The sequence below is a fragment of the Agelaius phoeniceus genome, chromosome 2 (genome assembly GCF_051311805.1).
Source record: "Agelaius phoeniceus isolate bAgePho1 chromosome 2, bAgePho1.hap1, whole genome shotgun sequence".
NCBI lineage: Eukaryota > Metazoa > Chordata > Aves > Passeriformes > Icteridae > Agelaius > Agelaius phoeniceus.
The window spans coordinates 74,190,973-74,208,668 of NC_135266.1; the positions used below are offsets into that span (position 1 = coordinate 74,190,973).

The 17,696-nt window shown below is 42.3% G+C and overlaps 1 protein-coding gene across 1 annotated transcript in view; it reads left to right on the plus strand.

Moving 5' to 3' along the window:
• Positions 1 to 17,696, plus strand: part of ARHGAP20 (Rho GTPase activating protein 20) — a 56,817-nt gene that overhangs the window by 12,365 nt on the left and 26,756 nt on the right. Inside the window, exon 3 of the mRNA XM_054654816.2 lies at positions 13,767 to 13,937. Within this exon, the coding sequence (XP_054510791.2) occupies positions 13,767 to 13,937 (171 nt within the window). The remainder of the gene's footprint in view (positions 1 to 13,766; positions 13,938 to 17,696) is intronic.

Here is a 17,696-nt window from a genome sequence, read left to right on the forward strand (position 1 = left end):
GGGATTTATTTGAATACTCTCACCTCAGCAGCTGGCTCACCTCAATATTTGTTGAAATTAATGAACAAGTGCAAAGTTTAAAAGGGCAGGAAATACTTAGAAGCCGAGTCAGTTTGTATTTTTATACCACTTTATATGTCAGGTGTCCCTGGTTTATATACAGGGCACTTTCATAAAATGTAGTGGCACTTTGGACAGACTTACTCTGGGGCATTTTAAAGTTTATTAATGCTATTTATTCAAAGAAACCATTGTGACATCTGGAGATGGCTATTTAGCATTCAGAGGACTAAGGTTTTCAATGGCAGTGTTATGGTAGCTGTGATGACCCAAGCATGGGAGCAAGACAAGATGATCTAGTTGGAAAAACCAGTGCTTGTTTGTGCCATTGTCCTCTTACCAGTCCTGAAAGAGAAGCAAGTCTGAAAGTCTTGTGTGCTTAAAAGCTTGTCATCTTTTTCTCCTGCTGTGTCATGGTTTCATGAACATTCAGCTTTCATTACAAATCTTTCCTTGCCTTGTCAATCATATAGAAGGAGTCACATGATACTCGGCCTATGGAAGAATTCTGGGATGGCTGTATGGCATGGTGGTGCACAGAAGGGAAACCTTGCTATAATCCATACCTCACTTGACTTGTACCTGCAGGCAGAAGAGAAACATAGTAAATAGTACAGATATAACAGTGGAATTTGGGCCCTTACATCCAAGAGATGAAGATATGCAGGCCACCGTTGCCACATTGTTCTTGTTTTTCTTCCTTTTTCCGCTCTACAGCTACTTTGTCATCATAAAATTTGTGATGAATAGCCATGTAGAGACTCTTCACATCATCAGATGTACTCTTCAGAAGCACTTTGAGCAAGGTTATTGTAGAAATACATTGGAAAAGTAAGCTTTTGGTATTTTTCTTGGCTCATATTCAGGTGCAGAAAAAAATACATTTGATTGTTAACTCTGTTAATGTGTATGAAATCAGCAAAGGATTTGGGTTAGTTATGTTTGTCCACAGACTTGTTCCACAGTTGTAATCTTCCTCTTACTTTTTCTTGGTGTCTTTTAGTGAAACCTGCTCAACTTAATGATACAGTTCAGTGCAATACAAATTACATGCTTGAAACAGAAATGTGTGAGGCCTGGATTTAAAGCATTGGGTATTGTCATCTCAAATAATTGACACAGAATAATAAAGACATGTTTCAAGTAAAATTTTTGGCTTTTGTTCTGCTGTTGCTCAAAACAATTTTCACATGTGACAAAACCCAAGTTTTTGCTCTGCATTGGTGGTCTTCTGCTTGCATCTCTAATATTTCACAGGGACAGCCAAAGTCTGTGCTGCAGCTGCCAGCAGCTTCCCCTTTTCTATTGCACACCTCAACAGATCTTTGAAGGTGATATTTTTACATGCTGAAACCAAGTAATATAATCTCACAATTTCTAAGTCTGGAAGACCATTTATAGATCTGTGTGTCCACACATTAAAGGTGTTAAAATACTAAAAATGTAACAACTCTTTTTTACAGTATGAAGAGTTTTATGATATTATTTTGGTGTAAGCTGGAAGCACAGGCTGTTTAAAAAAAAAATCCCAAAGGATATTTTTTAGAAAGTTTTATGAATAAATCCCTAAAGAACCTGAAAAGGAAGTTCCTAAAATGTTACCTCTACTCAGTTTTGTTATGTGGCTCTTATGGTTGGAGAAGGGGAAGGTAAAAGCTGGAGATTCGACAAGTTTCCAAGGTGTTTCCTCCACTTATTTACATAGAAGTAATGTTATGCCATTCACAGAGAGGCTGTTCTTCCTTCTTCCAGTGCACAGTAAGTGATTCTGGCATGTCATCTTCTAGGGGTCCTGTGCCAAAGGCTAAATATCCCAGATAACGAAGATCATATGTGTAATCTAGTAATACATTCCACTTGGCGCGAGGCAAATACAGAGTGTTCCCAGAGCCTTGGACATTGTGTTTTCAGGGTTTTACTCAGAAGAAATGTGGATGATCCAAGCTATGGGACTAGAAGAAGACAAAAAAATAGAGACTTTTAATAAATGTAAATTGCCAGAAGGTCTTAACTGTCTCTTTTTCATGGGGAAGATGAGTAGTTGGTGTTGCAGGCAAAACTGACGGCAGGGACGAAGGGGACGAAAGTTCATTTCGAGTAACCAGCTTGTTATATAGATATTCCAGCTGTGATAATTTTGCCCGTTCTTCAGTCATTTCCATGCTGGTGAATAACTTTGCCTTGCAATGTAATCTCTGTGAGGCAGGTTTGGCTGGTGAGGCAATGGAGGGGCAGCGCGGGCCCCTGGGCCGTGGGCCGCGGCCATTTTTACCTGCTGGCACAGGATGAGGCCCTGATGCAGAAGCTCTCCTGCCTGTGCCGAGGTGGGTGTTGCTCTTGCACAGCCCCCAGGCACCATGGCAGCATTTGCTGGAGCCTGGGCTGTGGATGGCACCTCCCTAGCAGAGGCTGCCCATGCCAGGTGGAGGAGCGGCACCCTGGGCCAGGACCACCACGGCCTGGCCGGCCAATGGTGCCGCTGCTGGGGAGGGCATGGCTTGGGCCGTGCCTTGCCAGGGAGTTTGCAGAGCTGAGAGGGGCAAAGGCCGTGCTACGTGTGCCTGCCAGTTTCCAGGTGTGCCTTCCACGTGTGGTCAGTGGGGATTTACCTCTGGAGCAGCTGCACGCCGCCAGCAGGGCTCAAAAGCAGAGCGGGAATTGGCATGGACAGGTACGATCCCGGCTGGCTCCAGCCAGTCGTCTAAACTGAGTCTCCTGTTCCTAGAGACTCCGTCACCAAAGCAAAGGAAGGCGTGTCTTTGCTTTTGGGTCTAATTCTTGGATTTAATTCAGCCTCGAAAAACTTGATCGGGATTTTTTTTCTGAGGTTTTTTATTTAATGAAAAGTTTTGATGTTTTAACATTTTGTGCGGAAATCTCTGTATGAGAGCTGCCCTGGATTTCTCCCCTCAATATGTCATGTTTCCCTATGTAAGGTAAACATATATGAATTTGTAGAAAAATAGTAATTTTTTAAAACTTTATTTTTTGTATTTAATGCTCTTCCTTTTTAATGGAATTATAATTAAAACAGCTTGTGATGATATTCTACAAGTTGTCAGTTTCTAGTATATCTAATTCATGCTTGATTAAAGCTAATTATAACACTGGAGTATTGCTTCCTTAAACCATGTGTTTGAACACAAAAGTTACTTTTACATAATAATAGCTGAGGATAAAATTTTATTAGCTGTTAACAAGGTGAACTTTCTGAGGCCTCAGATGGCCTTTTAACTCAGATTGGCAATCCTGCCCCTCTGCTGTGTTTTTGTATTTTGTTTTGTGTGAGTGTATGTGTGCATATGTTTGTTTTTGATAAAACCCCTCAGTTCTTCATTTACGACCTACAAACTGGCTTTTAGCGATGTTTGTACATCTGGAGATGGAAATGAGCTGCGGCTTTCAGAGATATGCTGCTTTTTTATTAAAAGGAAAGGACTAGAGGTAAGAATAAAGGCTTAGAATCGGGGTTTTGGAGGGATTGGAGTTTAAATAGGAGATTAATTTTACAATAAATGGCTAATAGTTTAACACCAGTGCCTTAAGCCAATTCGCTTTTGGAGAGAATTGTGGCAGTATGAAGACAGTGAGGGGCAGTGCTCGTCAGGATGAGTGCAGGGCTCTGCTTGTCCAGATGTCTCAGTGTCCACATGTGTTTTTGGCTGCAGCCCATTTAAAGGACTTTTTGGATTAGGCCTTGAGGTCTGGAAGAATGCAGCTGTTGTCCAGCCATTGTGTATTGCTGATTTTAGACAATAAAATCTCTGCCAAGTGACAGTCTGGCCAAGCAGTTTGGGCAACAGCATACCTGAGGAAATCACAGACCAACTTGCTCAGTCTGCTTTGTGATCATTTATCTTGTGTAAACAAGCAGAAAGGCTCTAATGATGTGCAGGCTGATGTGCAGCTCGTGGTGCTCCCACCTCTGACAAGGGCCAGCATTAAATACCCTTTGGTCTCTCCATGGCATTGCTTCTCCTGGTCCAGCTGTATCCTCATGGTGCACAAAGCTGCTGGTTTTTAATCACATCCTGGGAGTAACAGTCTGTATTTAGGTATTTTCTGTGCCCACTCTTAAATGTTTGAGTACTGGGGGCTAGATCAAATAAAGGATAATAAGCCTTGGGGGCAAGACTCTAAACCCATGACAGAAAGACATCATCTCAGAGGCTTCCTGACCTCTCAAGTGCCTCTGTTGTTTAGACACTGTCCTGCTGACCAGACAGCTTACCAAACACCTGGAGTTTTGCTTTTGCACATGCCAGTACAGCATAGCTGTTGGCAGCACTGAACAGGTAATTATCATCAAAAGGCACAGAGATGTGGGCGATCCTCTAACAGCTTTTCTCCCCATCTCAGATCACTTGTGGAGTAGGAACCTCTGACTAATCTGCCTGAGTAGCTCTGTGAAAAACTTGTTGAATAAATAGGTGGGCAGTGAGTTATGGGAGAGCAAACAGGTGCATGTAGCTCCATGAATGTTCATAAGGAATCTGGGTCACTACACTTGCCATAGCTGGCAGCAGCAGGCATATTAAGTAATCTCTTCACTGTAATAGGATAATTCCTGTGCTGTAGTACAAGTATCAAAATATAATTCAAAGCCTTGGAGGCAAAGCAAAGCCAGATTTGTTCCTGTTACAACTGGACAGGTGAAGTGACAGTCCTGTCTTCCATGTTGGCACCCATATTGGTCATCTCTCTTGGAGAAGTGGTTCTTACACACTGCAGCCAGTACAGGGGCTGAGCACGTCCTCTTTTCATGTCTGTGCTGGGGCTTTGTGGAGTTCACCCCACTGTGTCCCACAGTTCACAGACTCATAGGATGGCTTGTGTTGGAAGAGACCTTGAAATCATCTACTTCTAAGCTCTTTGCCATGGAAAGGGACACTTTCCACTAGACCAGGTTGCTCAGGGCCCCATCCAGCCTGGCCTTGGACACTGCCAGGGATGAGGTAACTGCAACTTCTCTGGACAGCCTGTGCCAGTGCCCAACCACAATCACAGTATAGAATTCTTCCTAAGATATAATCCAAACCTACCTATCTGAATTGCTTCTTCAATAATGGGAAAATCAGACTCTAAAGGGGAGGGGCTATTGGGCAGTGAAACTCTGAGAGACCATGAGCAGCCTCACTGGTATTACCCAATGACTGAGTGGGGTGACTGACAGGAAGTAAACCCAGGCAGTCAACTAGAAAATGCCATTTCCCTGTTGAAAGGACATGGTCACACCAGTGTCCTACTCTTGCCCATCTGCAGCCTGTGTGACACAGAGCTGGACATGTTAGGGTCAGCAGAAACATGTAGGCTCACTGACAGCCATTCATGTTGGTCCAGAAGGGATTTCTAAAGATGTCTACACCAGTTTTTTTACCTCATGTGCACATCAGCTTTAAATTACCTGTTTCTGTAGAGATCTGCAGAATGTCCCAGCTATTTTTGGTCACCAAGAATTCCTGACTGTTACATGACCTGTGCTGAACTCTTGTAATGCACTTTACAAGAAGATATATGAAAACACCTTTTGAATAAAAGATCAGTTTCATCTATGAGGTAAGTCAAAGTCAATGGAGTTGAGCCAGGCTTTTAAATGTTCCAGTTGTGATTAAGTAGGATTAATTCTCCTCATTGAAATTACTACTTCTCAAAAAAGTTAAGGTAGGACAAAAACTGTATCCCTTCAGCCAACTAAAATAATACTGGATCTCCTAGTGGGACTGAGATCCCAGAGTTCTCCTCTGTATGTCTCCTCAGAATGGGTAGGAAGGAGTTTTGTTGGTAGGAGTAAAGGTAGCCTGTGCATCCAGGCTTCTTGTAGGCTATGAGAAGCTCCAAAAGCCCAGACTTCCATGGTGCAGAACTGTAGAGCTGGGTTGTTAGGTTTTGGGCTTTTCTTTAGCCTCAGTTCATCCTACTTTTTTTCCTTTTTTTTTTTTTTTTCTTTATTATCTTTGTTTTCTTTATTTTTCCCCACAAAGGTCACTTTTTTGTGACCTTTTTTTTTTTAGTATGAACAATAAGATCTCTGTTTGGGTAGACAGTGCCTGGAATGGCATTTCCCTGGTGCAACTGCAAAGAGAGAGTAACTCAAGGTGGTGCTGCTATGTCGGTCAGTAAAAGTGAGTGGGAACTGCAGTAGGGAACAGAGGATTGATTCTTCCAAAGGCCAAAAAGCTTTTATTGACTTCTGCATGTGAATGTGTCCTCTCCCAAACGTCTCACTTGCTCAGGGGGCCATAGACCAAAACCCCTTGAACTTGCTGACTGACTGGAGAACACCCACACTGCAAGAGCTTTTCAACAGGATTTACATCACTTGCCCTAAATTGTTTTCTGGTGGAAATAGGCAAAATATGACCAAAACGTGTGGTGCTAATTTATAGCAATAGAAAATTTTGCCCTTGTGTTAAATTTTCAGAGTAAACACCTTGCAGCTGTTTATTAAAATAAAACAAAAAGCCTTGGAAGCAAACCAAACCACAAGTGTGTTTCCTGTCTCCAGCCTCCACGCTGTGGTGCATGCTTGCTCTGCAGAGGATTGTGTCCTTTTGGCTATGTAAAAATTACTTAAGTGCAGCTTTGTTTACAGTTAAGCTGCCAAGCTTCCAGCCTGAAAAGTGTGAGGATTTTGTTTTAATGATGCATTTTACCCTACAGCTATGTGATATTTTACTGCCAGATTACAGAAAAGTAGTCCGTTATGTGCCTCAGCACCTGGAACATTTAGTGCAAACCACCACCTTATTCTCTATAGTAATTTTTATTATGTTTCATAAGGTTTTGACATCATGCAGAGATGATACAAGACAATTTTTAGAATCCTATTATAATTTAAGTTGGAATATTTTTCTCAATAAATACTGCATTAAAATGTGCACACTGAGTTTTAGAAGCAGAGGAGTCATATCCAATTTCATAAATATGAGTTTTAACCTTGATTTCTGCCCTAAAATGTAAATTAGTCAATTTATCTGAGTAAAGCTTGCTCCCAGTCCCAATTAACATATATCTTCCTTCCATTGTCCAGGCTTGTGCTTGCCCTGCCAGTGCTGAGAGTGGTTTGCAGCACATTTTGGTGGGAAGTCTTTGTGGCCCTGCTGGGACTCACTGCTTGATCTTGGGTATAATTTTCTGGAGTCCAGCTGCTTGCCTGCATAGAGTGAGGACAGTCCTGTGCTGGAGGCTGTGAACTGAGGCTGATACTTGCTCCAGGTCAGAGGAGTCCCTATGAGATCCAGTGGCACAGTCCATAAGGGAAAATGCAGGGGTGAGGGGTGACTGCCCTCTATTTGTTCAAACACATTACTTGTAAAAAAGAAGCTGCAACCAGTAAAAAACACTTGTAAAGTAGAATCAGGCATTGTAAAACTTAGCAACTAATGCTCTTTGAAAAACCAAGCAGATATCACTTGTTTCATGGTACAAAAGCTACTGTACCCACAATGGTGATGGCCTAGGGGACTTTAAAGGAGTGCTACAGAAAATAGACTTGCTATTTCTGGAATGCTGCACTGTTTTCACAAAGTGCTGCTTCAACTGCATAAAATTTACCAAAGATAACAGCATGCAAACATGCCCAGCATCCTCAGAACGAAGCTCCCTTGGCATAGCAGGGATCAATTGACAGCAGATTTTCAGAAATGGATTGGCAGCCCATGTGATTAAGAGAGTTTCATGCTTGTTTATTAAAGTCCCTTCTATAAATAGTCCGTGTAAGTTTACAACTGCATACTAGCTTTGTGCTGGCCCACATCTTACCTACCGCCTTCCTGGAAAACACTCCTACCCTCCAAGCCCATATTTTTTGTGCTTTCTTTCGCCCTCCAAGTCTAATTATTATTTATTACAATAAAGTGCCATACAAATGTAGATAAAGTGCATATTCAGGATCACAAAGATTTGAAGTGGGCAGATCCTGAGCACGTGGGTGACTCACTGAGGGCACTGGTTGTGGTTCAGAGGCAGTGACAGAAAGGAGCAGTTAGCACCTTTAAAAATGCAGAGGATTTTAAATCTCTATCTCTATATATATCTATAGCTATATATATCAGCCTAAGTAGGGCTCTGAGCTGCAGATTGCTCCGTGTGGGTGAGCCTTGTCTGTGTTACCTCGTTCGTGGCAATGAGGGCCGTGAATGCTCATCCCTGAGACTGGCAGGGCTTTGTGTGGTTGTGCAGAACAGGCAGTGGAGATGGGACAGGCTGGACTGAGCAAGTCATGGGAAATGGGCATGGCTGTTGACATCCCTGTTTTCAGCACCCTTTTCCATCTATAGATGGTTTGTGCCAAGCCAGAACTGTCACAAGGACATCTCCAGATAGATAGCGTTATTGAGGAGTACCGTGTTGTATCTCCCTTTTCCATCTACAGCTGGGAATGATCAAGAACTTGATCAAGAACTTTCCATCTACAGCTCAATGATCAAGAACATTTGAGGGAATGTTCAAGAACTTACACAGGGCTTTGCTTGTTCCTCAGCTGTTTTTCAAAGACAAAGCCCCTTGCTGACAGATTTTGGAGGTAGGTCTGCAAATGGGTGTAGTGCAGTTGTAGCCTCCTTTCTCTTCACAGCTGTTCTAGCCTGAGGAGTGATTCTTCAAGCCATGTGCTTTAATAAGCTGCCAGCATGATACAAACTAAATTCATCAGGAGCATGAGCAGGACTATCTCCATTGCCCTGTGTTCAGGCCCGAGCATGGGCAGTTGTTTTCAGTGTACAAGAAAAGCTCTTCTTTCATTTAGTTTCTCACTCTTCTCCTTTAGCATACAGAACACAATGATCTGTTTTGTGTGATTATTTTGTCAAAGTCTGGGATGAGTTTTTCAAGTTGGCTATAATGCAGTTCAAGTCACATCCAGATTGCCATTAATGATGAAATTCACTGTGTATTGAAGTTCTGAACCTTAACATTGCCCTTTGGTGCACTATAAGGAGGGCTGCAGTGTGAGTCAGTACTCACTGCTGAGTTACAGATTTGGTTGTGTTTTTTGTTCCACCTTATCTCACCTTATTTGGTGAGCTCTTGCACACCAAATTGGACCTGTTTGCTTTTGGTTACTTAAATAATTGTTCTCACTACCTTAGTAAGTTAATTATCTTGAATGTAAAACACCCTCTAGCCACAGGATAGATAACATGTCTGAGTGTTTACTGATTTCCAGCAGTAAACCATCTTGCCTTCCAAGCTCCATTAGCAGGTCCTGAATCATTAGTAAAAAAACAAGGAAACCATCTATTAAGCTCCTGTTGAAATTCCTTCTCACAGGACTGTTTAGGAGCTTAAGGGTCAGAGTAGGAGGCACAGAAAAAAAGTGCAAATACTGTTACCTCATTTCCAATATAAGCTCTGTTAAGAAAGTGGAGGAACTTACCTTCTAGATCTTGCTTGCTTTTGGGGGTATCTCTGCTGGTCACAAATGACATGTTTTCCCTGACTGGTAATCCATTTTGGCAAAAATACATAATGTGGGCTGAACTGTAGGCATTAGGGTGCAGATAGCTGCTGTTTTCACTAGCCTTGAAAGGATGTGGGTAGCTCCTGCTTCTCTCAGTGCGCTGCTCTAGCCCAAAGCTGTGATTCAGTGATGGTAAAGTACTTGACTGAGAGACACTGAAGTTGATTCATTTGCTTTATTATTCCTAAAGGATAAATTGCTTATTCTTTGGAGCCATGCAAAACTGGCCTTTGAGGTATACAAAGTAAGTCTGATGTCTCTGAACACGGTGAGGAAGGTTAGCAGATGCTCTGCTTGATGGCTTCTCTGGCCTGTGGCCAAAGCAAGGTTAGATTTATGCTGCAAGCTGCAAGCTCTACACCTGTAGGCAGATCCTCTTCACTGTCTTCATAAATGACTTGGACACTGGACCTGAAGGTACCCTTACATCATTTTGCTGATGACACCAAACTGGGAGGAACTGTTGCCTCCCTGGAAGGCAGAGGGGCCCTGCAGAGAGACGTAGGCAAATTAAAGACATGGGCAGTTACCAACTGCATGAAGTGTAACATGGGCAAGCACTGGATTCTGCACCTGGGATGGGGCAGCTGTGGATGTATGGATTGACTGGGAAGTGAGACACTGGGAAGTTCCAGGAGAAAGGGATCTGGGAGTCCTGGTCAATGACAAGTTGAATATGAGTCAGCAGTGCCGTGGCAGCCAGGAGGGCCAGGCATGTTCTGGGGTGCATCAAAAGCAGCGTGGGCAGCAGGTCGAGGAAGGGGATTCTCCTCCTCTACTCCACTCTGGTGAGATCCCACCTGGAGTTCTGTGTCCAGTTCTGGGGTCCTCAGCACAGAAAGAGCATGAACGTACTGGAGCCAGGAGAGGAAAGCCATGAAGATTACTAGAAGGATGGAACACCTCTCCTAAGAGGAAAGGCTGACAATTGGAACTCTTCAGCCTGGAGAAGAGCTCTGTGGAAACCTTAGAGCAGCCTTCCAGTACCTAAAGGTGGCATGTAAAAGAGGATTCCTTAAGGGGTGTTAAGATACCCCATGCCTGGAAAGATTCAATGTCCGGTTGGTCAGGGTTCTGAGCAACCTGATGTAGAGGAAGCTGTCCCTGCTGTTTGCAGGGGTGTTGGACTAGATAACCTTTACATGTCCCTTCCAACCCAGGCTATTCTGTGATTCTGTGATTGAATGATTCTTGTGGGTCCCTTCCACGTCAGGACATTCTATGTTTCTGTGATTGATTGTATGAAAACTGGAAAGAACTTCTGGTCTTTACTTGAGCTTCAGCACCAGTGGAGGCATGCAGGATTTATACCTACTGTACATATTTGTGAAATGATTTCAAAGAATCAGTATTTATGTATTTAGCACTTTTTCAGAATTAGAACCATTTAATGGCCCGAAAAATCATTGAGCCATTAAAAACTGAACTGCAAAAATACTTCTCTCATATAAATCCCTGTGCCCGAGGATATTGCTGATCTGCATTTTCAATGTAACAACACTTGGGTTTCATTCATGTCTTGTAACAAAGGAACATTAATTGAGAGGATCAAAAGCCTGCTTTCCAAAAGACATTTTTGTCGCTGCTGACACGAATTTCCTCCATGTTCCTTGTTCCTGGGGTGTTAGAATATTCTGGCTGAATTAATGGCTTTGATTTTTTTTCCACTTTGAAGAAAATATTGGCACTTCTTTTTTTTTTCTTTTTAATAAGGCTTATCAGGTAAGGTCTAATATTAGTGTATGTAGGACTGCTTATTAGAGTTCAGCTGACAGATGTGCTTGAAAGGCACTGGCTCAAAAGACAGTTCAATTCACTTGATCCTTCTGGCAGTACTAAACCTACTACACCTTCATTTGTGTACCAACATGGCAAAGATTTTGCTTAGTTTAATTTGAGAGGCTCCTGGGCTTGAATCATGATGTAGAAAACATACAAATAGGAATAATCAAACAGAATTGCCTATATGGAGACATAAAAGCCAGACCTTATGATTGTAAGAATGCATCCAGCAGTGTAACATGAAAAGGGTTTTCCTCACATTTGTTGTTACTGGGTTCAAGTACAGGTGAGTGTATTCCTGATTTAATCTTTCAGGTAAAAGCCATGCATGGCTTTCATGCAGGTGGACTCATCAGCATTCCTGAATTCTGCTTGAGTTCCCGTGCCAAGTGCTGCTAGGGAGTTAATGAATTGGAGTCCAGTTACCTAACACTCATTGATGAACTGGTGGGCTGGCAGTTTCTAGTCCCGTGGGGGTGGCAGGGTAGGAGAGGTGCTTGTTGTTCCCCTGGCTCCTGTTGCTGGCCACACAGTGTGTATCCCTGTTATGCTGGACCAAAATTCCTCCCTCTGCTTTAACCTCCACACTCCTGGACACCCCTTCTGCATAGGAATGACCAAATAACTTAGGTTTGCATTTTTCATTCTGTAAGTCATTCCTCTTCTTTCTCTCTTACCTGAAGGGGTAGGTAATGAAAGACAAGATTAAGACACAGTTTAAGACAAAATAAGTTGAGGAATTCTTTTAAAAATTGAAGATTTCCAGCCATAAAGGGGAATCCAAGGCCCTTCACAGCAGGTAGGGATCCTTGCCAGCTCTTTATACATCAGTGAAAGTGTGTCCTGCTAATGTAGGCCAATCTTGGAGCTTATCCTTTCTCTCCCAGCTGTCAGGATTTCCTAAATAACTTTCTGCATAATCCAGCCACAAGTATCAAGGAGAGGAGGGTCGTGAGTCATCCAGGCTCTAACATAGGTACAAGGTTTATGACCTTATTTGAAGGTTTCCTGTGCTTGCTCTTGTTTTCTTTCATTTCCCCCCACGTTTGTTTTGTGACTTTCACCATATAAGCTCCATTTCTTGTCCCAGAAAAGTCTTTAGGTGTTTGTCATCCATTCCAATGGGACCAAGAATAAACTGGAATTGCAAAGTTGTTCGTTTCAGCCTGCCCTTGCTGAGCTGATCCTGCCAAGTGTTTGCTTAATTTTTTTAACAAGAAAAAAATAAGTAAATTATATTTGAATAAAAATGGAACTGATTTGTTTTGCCAGAGGGAAATGGTTCATTTGGAGGCATCTCTTGGGAAAGCAAATAATTGCAAAGTTGGGTTTTAAAATCATGAGTAAAGATACTGATGGTACCTGGATTTAATCCAGAAATGCATTATTTAAGGTACACCAGGGTATAGGAGACCCAGGTTCAGTTCTCTCAGCTTAGTATGAGAATTTGAGGCCATGCCTCTGGCTTTCCAGACCTGCTACAAGCTTCTAGAGAACCCTAGGGAAAGAGTATCCTCCTCTCAGACCCTCACATTCATTTGGTTTGGCTCCATATAAATGGGCATTTGTTACAGCAAGGCTCAGAAGGTAGGGGTATCCTGGCTGGGTGAGTAAGCTGACCATCATGCTAGAGAAAATCTGTTTCTACTTCAGTAACTATTCAGCTGCTTTATGTGGAACAGTTAGATCAGGAGAGTTTGAGAGAATCATGTCTCCACCCTGTGCTGCAACTTACTCAATACCTCCTTTGAAAAGATCAGTGTCTTCTAGGAGAGAGCCTAGTATTTCCCCCACAGGCTTGGGTTTGGATACCCAGCAGCCTCAGATGAGCATTGCTGTGCTCCAGCCACACAACCAAACCCTGTAGCAGGAGCTTATTCAGTGCTTCTGGGTTGTGTGCTGGGAGAGAGAAAGGCTGAGCCGCCTTCTCATGTTGATCTAATACGTGGTGTGTCTCTTGCAAGGTTCAGCAACACCTTATATTTGTCATTGTTTCTCAGTGATTTCTGTAAATGGCTTTTAACCCTGAGTATGAGTCCTATTCTGATCAAGGTGGGTGTGCAGTTCACTGTTCATCGTGCATTATGTGTCCTCTCTCTATTTGGAGAGCCTACAGGAGATGAAATATTTTCGCCAAGACTTCAGTACAAAGGGAAACAAATACAAATAGCAGAAATGGGGAGTCTATATTATTGTCCTTTGCTAAATGCTACTCATGCTAAATGCTACAGCTACAGCTTTTACAGCTTGGGCTCTAAAGGTTCAGTGAGGACAGTCCCTAACAGATTTTGTGTCAGAATCTGACTGCTGAATTATCCTGTAAGTGCCTCTCACCTTTCACTGAAATGGGGTCAAATAAATTACTTTTTGGCAGCAGGTATGGGAAGTCACTGCCTGATTCTCACTCTCAGGCAAGTAGCTGATTTGCTTTCCTTTATTCCATTTATTTTATGTCCTTTTGCAGGGAAGGCTGCTTGTCCCCCATCAGCCCAGAGTCATGGCCCCTTGTGCAGTCTTTCATATGCCACAACCGAGTGCTCATTCTGGACGGCCACGTGCAGCTGAAGACGAGTCTGCAAACCCAGGAGCGACACCTTTTCCTCTTCACAGACCTTCTGGTTGTTGCCAAGTCCAAGTGAGTAAGGCCCCTCAGGTACTGCTCCTGCAGAGCAGACTTTTTCTTCAGTGGAACATAGCATGGATTTCCAGAATGCTTTTATAGTAGCAAATCTTCCCAAATCATAAGGAAACATTTTATTTTGACCTCTCCAGGGACCTTTGAAAGCCTCATAGCCATAGAGGAATTTCAAGATGCAACATTTTATGGAAGTATCAGATGTTCTTTCATATATTTCTTGTTTTTTGTCATCTTCTCCACTTTGGGAGTGCAGTGTTACAAAAGACTCATTGGCACTCAGCTATGTCCAATGTGCTACCTTCAACTTCTTGTTTTAGACAGGTCATCTTCATCCTGTGGGGTTTGGATAACACCAGTGGTTGTATTGTAGAGGGATTAGAGGTTTTTATCCTTACCTGGAAGCTGCTTTGATACACACCAGGCATGAGCAGCTGTATAAAAATAATAAAAAATATAAAAAATAATAGAGATTGCAGGCGGCATTGCCGTGTCTGTCTCTGTAGGTTGTCCTGTGCCAGAAGGAAGGAGTATGGGGAAGGGGAAGCCATGCTGAGCAGTCTGGGTAGTGTTCATGTGTAATCAGGCTTGCTGTTGAGCTCTGATTATTCACTCTACCATTCACAATTAAATCACATTTACAAGCTGTGTCGAGCATGCCAGCTTCATGCGGCATTTGTGGTTTAAGGCAGTTTTATAGGGTGCTTTCACTTGTTGTTATGGGTTATGGAGAAATAATAATAAAAAATCCTGATGTGGCTTCACTCTCTGTTAGGCACTGTGTTGTGGTTTCACAGGGTGGGCAGTCTCAATGTGAATCCTGGGCTTTCGCAATGTGTCATTTTGCTTAAGCAATTGTTTCAGGGGCTTCTGGGAAAAGCCAGAAGTCTGTGTTTTCTGTAGAAATCCGAGCTGTGTCTGTTTGAATCACACATAGTAAACATAAGCCCCCCAGCTGAACTCCCTCACTTGATGTGCTGTGACAACACAGAGGATATTTTACACAAAACACGTTTCGCTATGGGTGGGTGGAGAACATAAGGATGTTATGGGGAAATCTTGGTGTTCTACCAGCACCAGCAGTAGCAGCATTGTTACTGTACTGATTTTTGTTTGTTGCTGGTTTAGGGTGGAATTCACCTCACCTAATTTCAGCTGTAAAGTGAAATACTTGCAACTTACACACATTTCTGGGTTCCTCTTACAGTCACTGAGGCAAAACCAGCTCCTGACTGTGGCAAACTCACCTGTGCTGAAAGAGCATTGATGGGTGAGGGGAGTGCTCTTGGGAGTCTCTCTGTCCACTGGCTATTCAGTGGGCATGGTCCACTAGCTTAGCTCCTTAATTGTAGAGTAGTACAGTCATGAGGGATAAAGCCCCCTTCCCTGGTCAGCCTGCTGAGCACAAGCTGTGTTACAGCCCCTGAGCTGCACATTACTGCAGGTTTGGCTGGGTCCCAGTGGGACTATTTCCATAGGAAAGCACTAGTTGGTGTAACCGCACAAAAATCTGGTCCCCAGGGAGTAATAACAGCTCCTACAGCATGTGATTTAATGTGGTGAAGAGAAACAATGTTAAAAAAGGTGGAAGAGAACAATTTGTGCTTTTGCATGTGAAAAAGAGGGGGGGAGCAAGTCTTTGCTAGAAATGGCAAAAATAGTATTTTGAGTGATTTTACTTCATGTATTTTGAAGAACTAATTGGGATGTTCTCTCTACAGCTGCCCTGTGAGCAATTAAAGCATCAGAGCTGTCACTAATGAATACTACTTAAAAATCAGCATTTTTAAAGCTATCTCACACTAAAATGCCAATGCTGATTCCTAGAAGGAAAACCCAAGTGTGTGTATTGCTCTGTAGCCGTGACTCTTGACTGCCATTGCCTTTTTAATAGCTGGTACAGAGTCAAAGCAGTAAGACTAGCACAGAATTAGTGATACAGTTGAATCTGACTTAACTTCAGAATTATTCCTTGTGAATAATTCTGTCTTAGTAGTTTTTCAGCTTGGGGCATATGAACCCCTAAGGTATCTTTTTGGTACAGCTGGGCCCATGCAGGTGGGAGCTCAGCTGCAGGTGACCAGTCACTGCACAAATGGAGCTCATGTACAATCAGGCTTTGGAAGGCCAGCAAATGGGGACAAGTTTTTGCTAAAGAGAACAAATATCTTGTGTCCTCTGAGCTTGCTGAGTAAACTTCTTGTACAGGACTGAGCTCCTGCTTAAAGGCAACAAATTGGCATTGCTCCCATTGAAATTTGTCCATAACTGGTCCATGTATGACTTGGGACAAGGGGCCTGGGGGTTCATTTTTTGCTGCTTTCTAATAATATCTGAAATTCAAACTGCTATGGTTTCCTATGATGCATTAGACTAGTTTATAAAAAATAAGAATGGTACTCACATGCTGTGCTCCTCTGCTGCCCTGTCCATCACTACCTTCATGTGAGAGTTAAGTCACAAATGAATTTATTGAAAGAGTTTTTATAACTAAACCAAAGTCAAGTATGTAAAATGTTATACTCTTTTTTATGTATTGATTAGATTTCTTACAGAGAGTGTATGTCTTTATTTGGCAGAGTAAATATTACAAGGATCTGTTAGTTCAGTAATGAAGGTGTCTCACATGTGTTTTTGTGTGAGAGACACAGAGAAATTGTTTTCTTTTTCTCCTTTGTGATGTGCACCTGCATACATATACGTGCCTTTTAAGGGTATTTTCCTGAAGTGGCTGGACATAGAAATGAATGGCTGAGTTCATACATGGAATTATGGCAGCAGTCTCACAGTAGATCCATAAATGCTTTTGTCAGAGAATTCAGTTAAGGAGATTAGCAAATCTGGAGAGAAATTAATCTCCCATCTGTTATTGGCTGCAAGGTATCCAGTTGTAAGCGAAAGGAACTGTGTGTACTCTGCAGAGGTGGCATAACTTGGGGTGTGCCAGTATCTACAGCATGGTCTTCATGATTGTTCTACTGATTTCAGTTGATTTGGAATCTGCCTGATATTCACAGTAACATTTGCTAGGGGACTTGCTTAAAAAATATACAATAGTCATTAGATTGTTACTGTACCCATTTTTTAAATGTTCTGTCAAGTTGCTTCCTTAGTCAGCAATATATTCATTTCTAAAGGTAATGCTTTGGCATTTAAATAGAAGACACGTTATCCATGGCCATGGATTGCATAAAGGACATGGCAGATAGGGATAAAATTATACTTCAGGCTCTTTAGATGTTAATGGAGGCTACTGTTTCAGCACCTCTGGAAACCAGGCCACTTGAATACTGATAATAGCTGAAAGCTGTGACTAGGCATGGCAAACAGGGAAGAATATACATCAAGCATGACTGGAGAATATCCTTGTGTTTCTGCCAACACCCTGCTGACACCTGCTACTGGCACTGTAGGGATCTGGCTTTATGGACTGTAAATATTAAAAAATGAAACAGCATGTAGAGTGTTCAATGTACTGGGTAGTGGCAAAAAAAAGTTGAGGAGAAAGGGAGGGTCAGCAGGTTGATTTAGTGGAGTCGGACCAGACACCCATTTAATAATATCTACATTAGAATTCACAGCTGTATTTTTTTTGTAAATCTATATTTTCACAATTTATTCAATGGTCAGTCAGAATACAGTTATTTTTGTATTCTTGACAGACCTTACTTGTTGCATCATAAACTCATTTATTTTCTAACAAGCATGTTGAAGTATGCTCCTGTTCTTCAAGTTTCTCTTTAATTGGGTAGCACAATG